This window comes from Coregonus lavaretus, assembly GCF_964263955.1.
Source record: "Coregonus lavaretus genome assembly, chromosome: 9".
Taxonomy (NCBI): domain Eukaryota; kingdom Metazoa; phylum Chordata; class Actinopteri; order Salmoniformes; family Salmonidae; genus Coregonus; species Coregonus lavaretus.
Window position 1 is genome coordinate 8,539,791 of NC_139996.1, and position 15,747 is coordinate 8,555,537.

Below are 15,747 nucleotides of genomic sequence, written 5' to 3' on the forward strand. Positions count from 1 at the left end.
TAAGTATTTGGTCACCTACAAACAAGCAAGATTTCTGGCTCCCACAGACCTGTAACTTCTTCTTTAAGAGGCTCCTCTGTCCTCCACTCGTTACCTGTATTAATGGCACCTGTTTGAACTTGTTATCAGTATAAAAGACACCTGTCCACAACCTCAAACAGTCACACTCCAAACTCCACTATGGCCAAGACCAAAGAGCTGTCAAAGGACACCAGAAACAAAATTGTAGACCTGCACCAGGCTGGGAAGACTGAATCTGCAATAGGTAAGCAGCTTGGTTTGAAGAAATCAACTGTGGGAGCAATTATTAGGAAATGGAAGACATACAAGACCACTGATAATCTCCCTCGATCTGGGGCAAGATCTCACCCTGTGGGGTCAAAATTATCACAAGAACGGTGAGCAAAAATCCCAGAACCACACGGGGGGGACCTAGTGAATGACCTGCAGAGAGCTGGGACCAAAGTAACAAAGCCTACCATCAGTAACACACTACGCCGCCAGGGACTCAAATTCTGCAGTGCCAGACGTGTCCCCCTACTTAAGCCAGTACATGTCCAGGCCCGTCTGAAGTTTGCTAGAGTGCATTTGGATGATCCAGAAGAGGATTGGGAGAATGTCATATGGTCAGATGAAACCAAAATATAACTTTTTGGTAAAAACTCAACACGTCGTGTTTGGAGGACAAAGAATGCTGAGTTGCATCCAAAGAACACCATACCTACTGTGAAGCATGGGGGTGGAAACATCATGCTTTGGGGCTGTTTTTCTGCAAAGGGACCAGGACGACTGATCCGTGTAAAGGAAAGAATGAATGGGGCCATGTATCGTGAGATTTTGAGTGAAAACCTCCTTCCATCAGCAAGGGCATTGAAGATGAAACGTGGCTGGGTCTTTCAGCATGACAATGATCCCAAACACACTGCCCGGGCAACGAAGGAGTGGCTTTGTAAGAAGCATTTCAAGGTCCTGGAGTGGCCTAGCCAGTCTCCAGATATCAACCCCATAGAAAATCTTTGGAGTGAGTTGAAAGTCTGTGTTGCCCAGCGACAGCCCCAAAACATCACTGCTCTAGAGGAGATCTGCATGAAGGAATGGGCCAAAATACCAGCAACAGTGTGTGAAAACCTTGTGAAGAGTTACAGAAAACGTTTGACCTGTGTCATTGCCAACAAAGGGTATATAACAAAGTATTGAGAAACTTTTGTTATTGACCAAATACTTATTTTCCACCATAATTTGCAAATAAATTCATTAAAAATCCTACAATGGGATTTTCTGGATTTGTTTTTCTCATTTTGTCTGTCATAGTTGACGTGTACCTATGATGAAAATTACAGGCCTCTCTCATCTTTTTAAGTGGGAGAACTTGCACAATTGGTGGCTGACTAAATACTTTTTTTCCCCACTGTAGTAGGCAATGCCTACTCACAATTGGTTAAAATCACACAATGCTCATCGATGATGTCATTGGAAACACTTATCTTCCTCTATATTTTTTACTACAAAACACAGAAACGCGCAATTTTCACATATGCTGATGTTGGGGTGGAGCTGGAGATTATAAATATGAAGTTGACCATTTTTTACATTTCTCTTTAATGACCTCACTGACAGTGGCGGGAAACAACCCTGGGTCAAGAGGAGCATGTTTAGGCATGACTTTGTGTAGGACCTTATTGGAAAAAAATTAAGAAGTTTCTTGAAAAATAAACCATTATTTCATTTTCTATTAGAAACTATTTATTTAACTATTTGAAAAGGAGAACAACCATTCAATTTCTAACATTAGTTACAAGCTTTTGTTGCGTCTGTTTATTTGTTTGTCAATTTCACGGCCTGCCTGAGAAATCTGTTTGAGCTGTAACATTTCATGCCCATTTTGCTTTGTTATGCCCTGGCAGCACCAACTCAGCTGTGAGGGAGTGCCAGGGGAGAAGAATGGGGACGTTTGACAAAGCAGCTGGAAATGTGAAAACATGTAGCAGGAATGCAGTGGAAATCTGACTGACCTTTGAGAACAGAAGTTGTTCTATTCCCCCCTAGAGAAAATTCTAATCACACAAACACTGGAGGTGTGACCATCAAGTCCCTCCTATGTCCTGCCTTTACCGCTCGTCACCTGGGACTCGTCAACTAGTGGGGGCTTCAATGGAGCTACCAGGAGGGTTGAGCAGCTAAACTGTACCAGCAGCTATGCCACCGTTAGGATACTATGATCAATTAGAAAGGACATACTGTAAGCTAAAGGGTAAAGGCCCTAAGACAGATCCCTGGGGAACCCGCATTGTACAGTTGTTGGATGATGCGACATTCCGATTGAATCTAACACATTATATTCTGTCAGATATGACCTTGGCTAGTTTAGAGAAAATGAACAGGAAATAACACAGTAAATACAACACTGTTGATACCTCCAATACTTACAATGTCCTCACCAAAGAGTAATTTCCTCTGTGGTCCCTGCAATCAAATGTTTGTGATCCAGATCTGAAACAGATGTGCATAACAGGTCTAAATCCTTGGTTAAATAACCCACATGGAATTGTCAGAGCACAAAATGGATCCTTCATGTAATTGTCAGAGCAGAACAAAATGGATCCTTAAAGAGATAATGCAAACACTTTAGCTGCTCCAGTTCCCAGCATCTTGATAAAACACACAGTTAATACTAACATAAGCTTTCCTAACTCACACACACTAACCCATTCATTATTTTTTATGTTTCAGGTTCTGGTGTTTGTAAAATGCTTTACTAGAGGTTGTTCCTGGACAGAAACAGGACGGCCAGGTGGGAAGGCAGAATGCAAGTGGCAGTCAAGTTCAAGGTGCCCCAAGTTTACAGACATAAAGCCTTGCCTGGCCACAACAGACCAGTTGGCTCTATCATGTGAGAGACAACAGCATAGAAAGTGACTTGGGTCTCAACTTGTTTCTCCAGTCCAGAACTAGCCCTTTACTCTTCACAACACCTGTCGGTGGCCTCTGATTACAGGGCCCAAGTCTGCATTGTTTCCCATCTCTGAACTCCTCCAGAGTGGAGCTGTGTCCCAGAAGAGAGGGGCGGGAGGAGGGAGGAGGGAGGGGAGACAGGGTAGAGAGGGGGGAGCCGGGGTTGTCTCAGCCCTTTTGAAGTGCTGCTCTTTATGGTCAAACATCTGCAGGCCCACACCACACCACTGTCCCAAACACACATGTCACAGCTGGCTCTACAAAGGAGACCAGGGGCACAAACACGCTGGCTAAATACATCCCTTGCTCTGCTAGGCCAGGACTCGGCTCCCAGCTGCAGGTTCAGGCCTGCCGCACCATGGACCCAGGCCAAGCCTGGGCCGCCATTGCTGCACGGGGAAGGAGCAGACATGCGCACACCTCTACATAGACAGGAAATGCACACTTTCACATGATTGGCCATTTAGTTTAGAGAGAGAAGCAAGAGGAGCAGGTGAACAGCTAAGCTATGACTTCCCAGATTGTGAATTCCTAGCAAAGAAAAGGCTGGCCATTACGTGCTTAGAAATGATTACAGACAAACAGACCGGAGCATGTGGCATCTTACTGCAACCCTGACTGTATATCATACGATTTCACTCTTAAATGAGCGCTCTTTCATGTCTGGCCATGAGTAATTCCCTTTGATGTTTAATGTTCTGTTTGCGTTGAGAATTGCTTATATCGAACGGGACAGTAAACTCGCTTAGTACTTGCCTGGATTCAATACTACAACGTTTTACTTTGACATTCGCTCACAAAGAACAAGTCACACAAATATTTATATGTTCCCAAAGCAATTGTATCATATTTCAAACCCCATGAAAAAAAAAATATTTGAGCAGTTGTTAGCGAGTTTGGCTACGGGCTGGGAGACCTGGGTTTGAGACCTGCAAGGGGCACTGCACTGTCACCATTCACTTCAATATAGTACTATAGCTAAGTATAGTATGCAAGGTGGTCTGACCTTAGGGAAAGAAAGACTTCCATCTGCCCTGTGTTCTGTTTTAACTCAAGGGGAAGTGACTAGATAAAGGCCCAAGGACAGACTAAACAACAGACAAACACTAGCTGTGCCTGGAGTATCACACCAAAGCTCTGAGATCTAGACAACACTAGCTGTTCCTGGAGTATCACACCAAAGCTCTGAGATCTAGACAACAAACCTTTAACAAGGGTGTGTGGATCAAGAAGAGCTTTTATTCACATCTTGTGAATCTTCAATTAAATGTGATCTAAAGGCCAGTGGATTTGTGTTGAAGAAGAAATTACATAGGTGCAATACTGTCCCCAAAGCACCTGTTGAAAGGGAAGTTATGGGGGACTGTGTCCGGGAAAACCAGACCCAGAAGTCTTACTGGATTCACCAAAGCATTGCATTGTTCCCGTGTCCACAGCTCTTCTCCTATTTGCTCAGGCCTAAAGGCCATAACAGAGAATAAGACATGAGCCCTGTCCTGGAGAGTACTTCCCGGCACTGAGCTTATCGCTCTCTCTCAAATGCAGAGACTGTGTGTTAAAGGGGGATAAAGAGGGAAATAAAAACCCCTGTCATTTAATGGATTCAACAATCATGGATGCTGAGACACTAATGGGACCATGAATAGTTAAAGGCTCCCCTAACAGTCAGTCACAGCAGTAGAGGTAGAGGAAGATTAAGTCAGTCACAGCAGTAGAGGTAGAGGAAGATTAATTCACTCATAGCAGTAGAGGAAGATTAAGTGGGTCCCAAATTTTAAGACAAATGCTTAGTTTAACCCTTGCCCTACAATTTCCACGCCCCTGTGTTAATCTAATTAACATAATACAAAAATCCACATCAATATATGTCTGTTGAAGCTAGAGATATCTGTTTTTTTTTGCATGGGCTGCATCTCAATCCACCGCATCCACCAATATCGCCCTTCCGAATCTGCAGTGAAAGGTGGCAGAGCTAGAGCGGTGTTTTTCAGACCATGAGACATCCCGAAAATGGGTCTTCTCACGAAAACGTCTGTAGCGTCCAAACAGTTTGGCCTACACTCTAATAAAACCACTCTGTGGAAAGCTGAGACTCTCACGAACACAATGGTGTTTTCCAGGACACCCACAAGCCTCACAAGACTCATCTGAAGGTCCCTAGTACCAGTTAAAAAAATTATGGAAGTACAGTGCCTTGCAAAAGTATTCATCCCCCTTGGCGTTTTTCCTATTTTGTTGCATTACAACCTGTAATATAAATGGATTTTTATTTTGGATTTCATGTAATGGACATACACAAAATAGTCCAAATTGGTGAAGTGAAATGAAAAAAATTACTTGTTTAAAAAAATTCTAAAAAATAAATAACGGAAAAGTGGTGCGTGCATATGTATTCACCCCCTTTGCTATGAAGCCCCAAAATAAGATCTGGTGCAACCAATTACCTTCAGAAGTCACATTATTAGTTAAAAAAAGTCCACCTGTGTGCAATCTAAGTGTCACATGATCTGTCAAATGACCTCAGTATATATACACCTGTTCTGAAAGGTCCCAGAGTCTGCAACACCACTAAGCAAGGGGCACCACCAAGCAAGCAGCACCATGAAGACCAAGGAGCTCTCCAAACAGGTCAGGGACAAAGTTGTGGAGAGGTACAGATCAGGGTTCGAAACTTTGAACATTCCACGGAGCACCATTAAATCCATTATAAAAAATTGATTGAATATGGCACCACAACAAACCTGCCAAGAGAGGGCCGCCACCAAAACTCAATACCAGGCAAGGAGGGCATTAATCAGAGAGGTAACAAAGAGACCAAAGATAACCCTGAAGGAGCTGCAAAGCTCCACAGCGGAGATTGGAGTATCTGTCCATAGGACCACTTTAAGCCGTACACTCCACAGAGCTGGGCTTTACGGAAGAGTGGCCAGAAAAAAAGCCATTGCTTAAAGAAAAAATAAGCAAACACGTTTGGTGTTCGTCAAGATTAGACTAAAATTGAGCTTTTTGGCTATCAAGGAAAACACTATGTCTGGCACAAACCCAACACCCCTCATCACCTCGAGAACACCATCCCCACAGTGAAGCATGGTGGTGGCAGCATCATGCTGTGGGGATGTTTTTCATCGGCAGGGACTGGGAAACTGGTAAAAAAATTTAAGGAATGATGGATGGCGCTAAATACAGGGAAATTCTTGAGGGAAACCTGTTTCAGTCTTCCAGAGATTTGAGACTGGGACGGAGGTTCACCTTCCAGCAGGACAATGACCCTAAGCATACTGCTAAAGCAACACTCAAGTGGTTTAAGGGGAAACATTTAAATGTCTTGGAATGGCCTAGTCAAGAATCTGTGGTATGACTTAAAGATTGCTGTACACAAGCAGAACCCATCCAACTTGAAGGAGCTGGAGCAGTTTTGCCTTGAAGAATGGGCAAAAACCCAGTGGCTAGATGTGCCAAGCTTATACAGACATACCCCAAGAGACTTGCAGCTGTAATTGCTGCAAAAGGTGGCTCTACAATGTATTGACCTCAGGGGGTGAATAGTTATGCACGCTCAAGTTTTCTGTTTTTTTTGTCTTATTTCTGGTTTGTTTCACAATAAAACATATTTTTCATCTTCAAAGTGGTAGGCATGTTGTGTAAATCAAATGATACAAACCCCCCAAAAATCTATTTTAATTCCAGGTTGTAAGGCAACAAAATAGGAAAAATGCCAAGAGGGGTGAATACTTTCACAAGCCACTGTATATATGGAGATAGTTTAGAGCCTAAAATAAGGGGATAAATACATGTAAAAATATATAATAATAACAATAAATAAAGATAGTTTCCTGATCTTTTTTATATCTCTCATATACAGTGTATAGGACAGACACAAGTTACATTTCGTAGCAGGTTAGGAGAACTTACGCGGCAGGTTAGGATAATGAATGTGGCAGGTAAGGAGAATTAGGTTAAGGTTAGGAAAAGGGTTAGGGTTAGCTAAAATGATAAAATTGTCCTCAACGCGACTCGAACATATCTAGCTACAACCAGGCCTGCCCTGAGAACAGTCATGGCTTCCACTAATGTGATTCTGCAAACATTTAGGACATCCCCCCTTTTGCACCTGAGTTCTCAGATACAGAGGCAATAGGACGGTTGCATTATACATGCGCTCTCACAACTGCTTGCTGTCAATGTGTAGGGCTGGCTGTTCCCTGCTGCTAGCCTCCTGGCCATTGTGTGTGTGTGTGTGTGTGTGTGTGTGTGTGTGTGTGTGTGTGTGTGTATGTGTGTGTGTGTGTGTGTGTGTGTGTGTGTGTGTGTGTGTGTGTGTGTGTGTGTGTGTGTGTGTGTGTGTGTGTGTGTGTGTGTGTGTGTGTGTGTGTGTGTGTGTGTGTGTGTGTGTGTGTGTGTGTGTGTGTGTGTGTGTGTGTGTGTGTGTGTGTGTGTGTGTGTGTGTGTGTGTGTGTGTGTGTGTGTGTGTGTGTGTGTATGCGTGTGTATGCATGTGTGTGTTAGCAGTGCAAAGGAGAGAGGAACAAATCAAAAGGCTAGCATCTAGCCTGACATTGCCTGGCTGGGATACTTAACCACCATTCAATTACTGTCAATGACCTTTCTGTTATCACACACATCGTTGTCAGTTTCCTGGATTGTCTGGAGTTTGTTGGGACCTTTGTACATCTAAAGGACATGAAATGACCATTGGGCATAAAGCAGACCCTTGAGGTAAACTGTTCAATGTAGGAGTAGCACCCGAGCCATGCTCAAATATTGGTTTTGATGATGATAGTGCAATTAGTGCGGAAATGACACCAATTTTATAGGTCCTCTCAGCTCCGAGACAGATCTTGGCTGGGAGGGTATCAGTGTACTGTCATCTTTATGGGGGAAGCTTTTGGAAGAGGAGGCCTAACATGCTAGTGTGGGGATTGGACACATACAACACCTGTTGATACCTAATAGGCCACTACCCTCTGTGATCTTATGATTCTAGCTACTAAAGTAGCAAAACAAATTCACGGTTGCTACTTTGCATCTTAGGGCCACCATAGATTTTGCATGCCAGGAGACTAACTTACATGGGCTAAGCACTTTGTTAAAGTTCTGAATGTATGACTCTATAGTGAATGGTGGATTAATCAAGGCAAGCAGAGCATGTATAGAGCCCAAAGAAGGAGGCCTGATGCTCTCCTGACATACAAATCATACTCTCAGATTGGCTACTGCTTTGTCCTCCATTCACACTGTCTCAGCCAGCCACAAGTAAAACAGTCTAGTCATGTTCATACCTGTTAGCATAGCTAATTTACTGATGCGATTTCAGCAGCATTTCCACTTTAGAGAAGTGTGAATGCAACAGGCTTTTAACATGTACATCTTCACTCAACACAGTGATAAATCCAAGCATGCAAATTACCCCTTCGTCTCAGAGATCTCCCAATAACTTAAGCAGTGTGGACTTGGATTTCTATGTTGAAGTGTCATTGATAATTAACCTGGAAATCTAGATTGAATCATGCCATGTTTCACCATTCTTTCACTGAAACAAATGCGAAATGAAGCTGAAATCAGTCTGGATTTAAAGTCTAACTTAAAGTGCTGATGTTAAATCTTTTGCTGGTCTGTAAGTGAGTATAAATTACAGGGGGGAGTAAAACAATACAATCCGCTGCTCATCATCATTATTAATCGTTTCGTTCACTTTCTGTCTTTTTTGAGAATGCATTCCATCACTGTCATTTTTGGGCAACCCCGTTATTTAGTGTGACACACCGAAGCGTCATAGTTTGAAGTCTGAGCTGTATCCTTATGAGTAATCTTTCACAAGAGAACACTGCATAACACGTCCTTGTTGTGGGAGCGTGTGATAGGCCCATGTCCCCTAGGCTATGTATTGCCCCAATCAGTAGGCCTACTTGAAAGAGCTTTCTGAATTCCACAAGGGCTGTGAGTCGTTGGCATGGACAAATGATCTGTGATATGTGTATATTTTATATAGATGTAAACTATCGAGAGAGGTTAACATTATTCACAGACACAGAGTATTTTTAGCTTGACTTGAACTTGAATATTAGCTTGATAGGGTGGTGCAGAGTTGGTTTCAGTCTCTACTTGTTAATGTACTGCTTTCTGGAACAATCCATAACAATCCATAATACAAAGTTGTTATGCTGCTTAACATAATTTATTTACTTTCTTTAAGTTATTTGATAATATGCACAGCACATACACCACAATGTTGAACAGGACCTGTATAAAACTACAGCCATAATGTTGATACATATAGGCTACATGAAATGCATAACAGGGGATATAGTATAATGTTGAACTGAACGCAGAATATCACAAGGGATAATATTAATGAGCACAGTAAGAAACACATGTACGGCTCTATTCAAGTTCAGCGTTAAAGCGTGATTTGAAATTTAAAGGCAATGTTCACGCATTAGCGGAGAATGCATTCACGGTAAACGCTGCAAACAGATGTAGAATCTTAATTTGACCAACCTGTTGCTGGAAAACTTTCCTGCAATGCAGGACATTTTAAACGTGTAGTGTATTTGAGGTTTAAAAAGGCTTCTGAAGTTTGTAATTTCCACTTTGAAATTTCAGACTTCATTTTTCCTTAGGAAAAATGCATCAACCCCTACAAAAAATGTCCATTCATTATAATCCACATAATAATTCACATTTCCTGTTGCTGCAGGATTATTGTCCTGCTGTAGAAAACTGGCTCAAATTAAGATCCTACATCTGTATGTCGGCTCAATCTGAAATTACTTTTACATTTCTATTGGGCAATTTGTAACGCTTCAGCGATACAGATTGAATAGAGCCCTGTTTCAGTTTTCAGTTTACAGTATATGTTAATTTTCTGCATCCGCTGTGCCAACAAGAAATAACATTCTTCTTGGTTTAGATTGCACATATCAGGCATTGAGTACAACAAGACATATATTTGAAATACAGAAAAACATAACAAAGTGACAATGTCATAGATTACTTTATATATCTATATAAAGAAATAGTAATCTACCTTCACTAATGTGAGAGTAGAGGAGGGTCCAGTCATTTGTGTGTGCATTTGAAATACTTTTTTACCATACATGCATGCAACAAAAACATAGTTCATACTTGGATTGGGGTAATCTTGAACCCTAAACGTACACTACAGATGTGCCATCTAAACTCTGATTCCCTCTCTTTGATTGGGCTCCTCTCTGTTCCTTTTGGTTGATCTCATCAGTGATATCCAGTGTAGGCTATGTTGTAAAGCGTAGAAGCATGGCAGCGTCATCCGTCGTCCTCAGAAAGACAACAAAACAACATAAAAGACACAAACAACAACACAATCCATCCTGGCTTCTCCGTACTGAGGTAGTGAAACACTAAATCAATAAGAAATGAAAAATTAACAAGTGAGCTTGCTTACATTTTTTAAAAATACTACAGTAACACAACTCTGACCAAGACCATGATTTTGTTAAACAAATTCAATACAGGAACCGATTTCTGTGTTATTTAGTTTTTAGACGTCCCAATCGTCATTGTATTGACCAATAAATAACTAATCATGGGACCAGTACTGAACTTTGAATGGTTTGGACCTTTACCATCATTATCTTTGTTTATGATGCTGTGACACAAATCTGACAAGCGTGGGTCTCCAATTTCTTTCAACGTAGTACAAGTAGTATAACAACGCTTACTGCATAACCGTTGCTGCACAACAGTACTTTTAAAAAAGTGCAAAATCAATTTTACTCTTTAAAAAATTCACTCATCTCAATACATTTATAGCAGCACACATTTCATAGATACAAAACAAAAACAAAAACAATTGTCATTATTCATTTTCCCCTTTCTACGTTATTCCACTTTCCCAAAATATAAAAATTATCAGGAATCATAAATAAATAACTTAAATATCACACTCTAGAAAAACATTTGAAAGTGCATTGTTTCCAGTCCCTCTCCTCTACCCTTGTTTAAGGTACAGTCTCACTGGAGTCATTCAGATCCTTGGTAAGAAGTGTGTCACTGTCATGGCTGGTGTTACTCTGTTTCCTTTTTTGGTTTTGCCAGTCTTACTCAGTCCAATATACATCCCTGGGTGAGCTGCTGACTCGTAAGCATTGTAGTTATTTGCCAAGAGATTCTCCTTGAACTTGCACTCATCATTGTAATGACCCTGGAGAAGGGATGACATAAGAGGTTAATATTTACGGTAAAATAATTCAATGTACAGTAGACTATAAGGAAGCTGCGGTAGAACCTCTGTTGGCCAAATGAATCCAATCACACATGTCAATCTCAACACTTGGGATTTTTTGGCCAATTCCACATTACTTTTAAATACCATATTGGCTACTGTACATGTCATGGACTCTAGGGAAAGGAAATGTCTACACCTTGTATTGAATGCACCTGTGGCGTAGCGTACTATGACGTTCATAAGCTACAAACATGTACAGGCATGCCAAGACATTGACTATAATTTTTCTGTGGAGATCTCTCATGAAGCGAAGTATGTTGTGACCCAGAAATACATCCCAGTAAACATGTCATGTCTACTTACAGATCCATAGAGCTTCCCTTTGCTGTTCATGGCCAGAAACAGACCACTTCGGATGCCAAAGAGCGTCACAACCCCTCTCTCCACAGGTGATATCTCAAGGAGACCTGAAATTAGACAAAGAATATCACTGATATGTTTACATTGTACTTATCTACACCAAAACGAAGTTGTTTATAATCCATTGTGTTGTAAAACTAGATGGAGTAGATAAGGAGAACTGTAGTAGACAGGTCTGTTTAGGTCTATGTTCAAACTGCTACTGGAACATCCTGCAAGGAAATGATGCTTTCCTCCCTTCATATTCGATGATGAATTGAAGCATCAAGTAGCCTAAATATAATATAGACTTCCTCTCAGTGAAGTTCCCAGTAACAGGTTGGATTTTGGATTAAATTGCCTACTTTGGGCTTGCATGATAAAACAAGATACAAACAACCTTGTCTTGTCTCTGTGGTTTTATTTGAGGATTGTTTTAAAAAGACTCATTTGTGAGGAAGGAAGAGAAACATACTACATATTTTCCAATGGGTCGTGACTTTATACAGTACTGGATATAATACCATAATGTATTATGATGACTAGCCTATTCTCCATAATACATCATGGGGAATAACTGACCCAACCTCACACCAATATGTTGATAGCCAACGGTTAGGGTGGGTTGGGGTTAAACGCCCCCCAGGGTTAAATGCCCCCCTCCTGTAATTCTCACAGAAACCACTTTATGCCACAAACATGTTTTTCAACACTTTCCCTGGATGCCACTAGTCTTGCTCAAGTAAACATTTCATCTGTCTCATCTCAACTTTTTAAGTCACTCCAACAAAACGATTTTGATGTACATTGATCTAATATTTTGTGATTTAGAAAAAGTTATACATATAACCTAATGAAGTTAGATCTATAAACTGTTTTATATATACCAGTAGGGGAGCCTAAAGATAAACAATCCACTTGGCTAGAGAGAAAAATGGTGATAACTTTTTAATAAAATAGTACAATTTGTTTGGGGCAACCACCCCCCCTCCATGGGGCGTTTTCCCCCAAGTTACCCTATCATTGACGCCAAACTCTCAGATCTGGTACCATCCCTGATTCCTTTTGACATTTCAGAAACATGTCCCGAAGCCTTTTTATTTGAAAAAAGACCTGTGAAAATTGTTCAAGGAGGCGCATTAATCAAAGCCTTGCAAAGAAGCCGAAATGAAACATCACTCTTGGCTAAAACACACCTCGCATCCTTCAACTGTAGTCACATGGGACAATAATAATAACATCCATGTGACGTCAATTCACTAGTAGCCTAATCTAAACACAGTATTATGCTCAAGTTGGCATGGTCCCCATTCACACAACTCGATCCCACAATATGAAGTGTTGGCGCATGGCACAGACAGGTTGCAGATCAAACAGTTGGCCCAAAGATGATGAGTTCAATAAAAGTATGAAAATGAACTTACTGTATCTATTTTCGTTATGCATTCCAGTTATCTTTCCGTCTGGTAAAACTTGAATATGAAACCCAATGCCGACATTGCAGTAGAGACGCCGAAGTCTTTTGATGCCTGTAAGATAGTCACCGTCCCGGTTGATTTCTCTTTTTTCCCATGGGTTTCGAGCCAGTGAGCGAGAGTAGAGCGTTTCCCAATGCCGCTCTAGAGTGTCGGTCTGCCTACCCGTGAACGGGGCAGTGCGCACTGAGCTACACACTAGTCCCCACACCAGCAGCGGTACTGGTAGCCAGGACGCGTGGACAGACATCCCTGTGCAGTCGGTCAGTGCTGTCTCACGTGTTTGAAGAGGTTTTAAAATTCCCCAAACCCCCTTTCCCCTGTCCGTGGCGCTCACAGGTTGACAAAAAAAGTTGTGTAGACTGTGGGACTCAGTGAGCCTCACAAGGCTATACAGGGTAAATGTGAACTTATTTCTGAGGCCGCATGAAGTCTTTTCTGTAGGCTACTTCAATGGCTCCGCTGGTGTTTGTATGACTCTATTCCGAGTTGCTTTGTGTTGGAGTTGTGAGTTGTCAGTCGTGTTGCAGGACATGGCCATGTCTGTTCTCTCCTGACGATACTTATATGTGCTCCGAAATTACATCACACGCCACCTACTGTACCAAAACGTTGCTCTCAGTTACCTCCGACGCAAAGTCACTCAGAAAACCACCTCCCCTTCTTGTGCACTCAGATATCGGAGTGGCGGTGCGCATGCAACTCAATGCGCTCGGTTGATGTATTGACTGTAATTTTAGTATGAGCTGACACATATAGCCTATATATAAACGTTTAGCCCAGCCTGTATATATAGTGTCTTTATATTGCTCTTCCCAGGCTTCTCAATATGTGTCCAGGCGACAGGATGAATTACGCATGGGATCGTTGTCTAAAACTTCCTCCAATATCGTCTGAAATAAAATAAATGATGTATTGCAGGATGCAGAATAGGAAGCTGAAAAGCCAGCAGACTGTTGCACAGTAGACAGTGCTATAAATGAAACCATAACAGGAAAACAACAGCACTTTAATGGGATTTCCTACTTTTAGAATAATGGAAATAAGGGATAGCCTGCACAGAAAATAATGATTTAAATGCAACAATATCAACAATAAGGTTATATTTGTATTATTTTGATGCAAGACAAATACTTTAGCATCTTAAAAAGGTTTGGAGACATTATCAACCCAAGCCTCCTACCATGGGGATGAGGGATCTACAGTCATCTTCTGTTTATCTGATCTGATCAGCTAAACACAATGTAATACCCCCAGACTGTACCAAGAGCTTGCGCACAAGGTACCAAGCCTTTACGCACAGGATGTTGGAGATGTCCGTTATTAGACTCAAGTTCTGGCCCATGGTGGCCAGTGATGCGTAAAACACCCATCCAATCCCAACGCACGTCCATAAATGTTCAACAAAAGTTAATATCAAAGGTTTGCTCGAGGTTTGAACCGTATGTGTGACCGTCCACACCTTGGAAAGCCTATGGCCACTTTGCCAGTGTAATGCACAACCGGAATGACATAGAGGTGTCAAGTGGGGCGTGAGGCGCAACGACTTTTGCACCTGCTCACAAACAATCTTTAATTATTTCAAGCTGGGGAATTACTGGTGGAAAAATTGCGGCTAATAGTTGTTAAATTATACATAAAACGAAGACTGAGGGCCATGTAAGAAGCTATATTAAATCCACAGGAGGTTGGTGACACCTTAATTGGGGAGGACAGGCTCATCAAACACATGGGTTCCATTTCTTTGATGCCATTCCATTAGCTCCTTTACAGCCATTACTATGAGCCGTTCTCCCCTCAGCAGCCTCCACTGATAAATCTCCATTTACTTTTGGCATGATATAACGTGGTCATGAGTTTAATTCAATATGGTCCAGGCAACGACCTGTCTGTGACACCATTACTTTGGCAAACGTCTCAAATATACTTAACTTTATTTTCATATTAAAATTGATATTTTGGATTAATTGAACTTGCAACAATATTTAACGCAATAGGCCTACTGATGTCCCAACCCCCCAAAAAATATAAGCTTTTAGTCTTATATTTAGATAGCCTACCTATTTTGATTGTTACTTGAAAAAAAGTCTGAAATCCTTCAGGTTTAGGTAATTAATTGCTTTGCAAGAATAAAACCGCAACACAGTATTTTAGCGCTGCAAATAGCCCAACAATTTTCGATTTATTAGATCGGGTGTTTGTTGATATTTACTCATATCGTATCATTGAAGAGCCAAAATATCAATAATCATTTCAGGCTGCTGAATTCTAGCCTATACATACGCGTTCTCAGCTGCTCTCCATGGTACTGCATTTTAGTCAGATCCATGCTGGACAGGGATGCGGTTTCCAGGATGTCATTGTTCAACTTTTCACAGGCTGTGAAATAATGTATGTTGAAGCCACAGTCAGTCACTTTTTTTCAGTAATTTCAAATAACAAAATACATTGATTTGGTAAGAAAATGACTTATCACTGCCTTACTGAGATTAGTATGCCCTGCAATTGTCTTACCTTATCATTACACCAAAAACGAATGACCTGTGCTCCTTTCGTTATGTTTCTGTTGTCATTGGGAAATTGGTAAACTAATAATAGCTTAAAATCATTATTTTAATGAGCAATGTTACTTTCTTGGAATGTAATTTAATGCAAACAGAACCTCTGAAGAGAAGAGATTTGACTTGCTGCCCCTAGGGTGCAGTGTCTACTAAT

At 41.3% G+C, this 15,747-nt stretch overlaps 1 protein-coding gene across 1 annotated transcript; it reads right to left on the reverse strand.

Annotated features, from left to right (window-relative positions):
• Nucleotides 1-10,957: 10,957 nt before the first annotated feature.
• LOC311135239 (fibroblast growth factor 4B-like) lies at nt 10,958-13,282 on the reverse strand (the record flags this gene model as incomplete). Its single annotated transcript, XM_084169178.1, has 3 exons — nt 10,958-11,134; nt 11,522-11,625; nt 12,982-13,282. The coding sequence occupies 3 exons, from the start codon at nt 13,280-13,282 to the stop codon at nt 10,958-10,960; spliced, it is 582 nt and encodes a 193-aa protein (XP_084025304.1).
• Between the last annotated feature and the right edge of the window lie 2,465 nt (nt 13,283-15,747).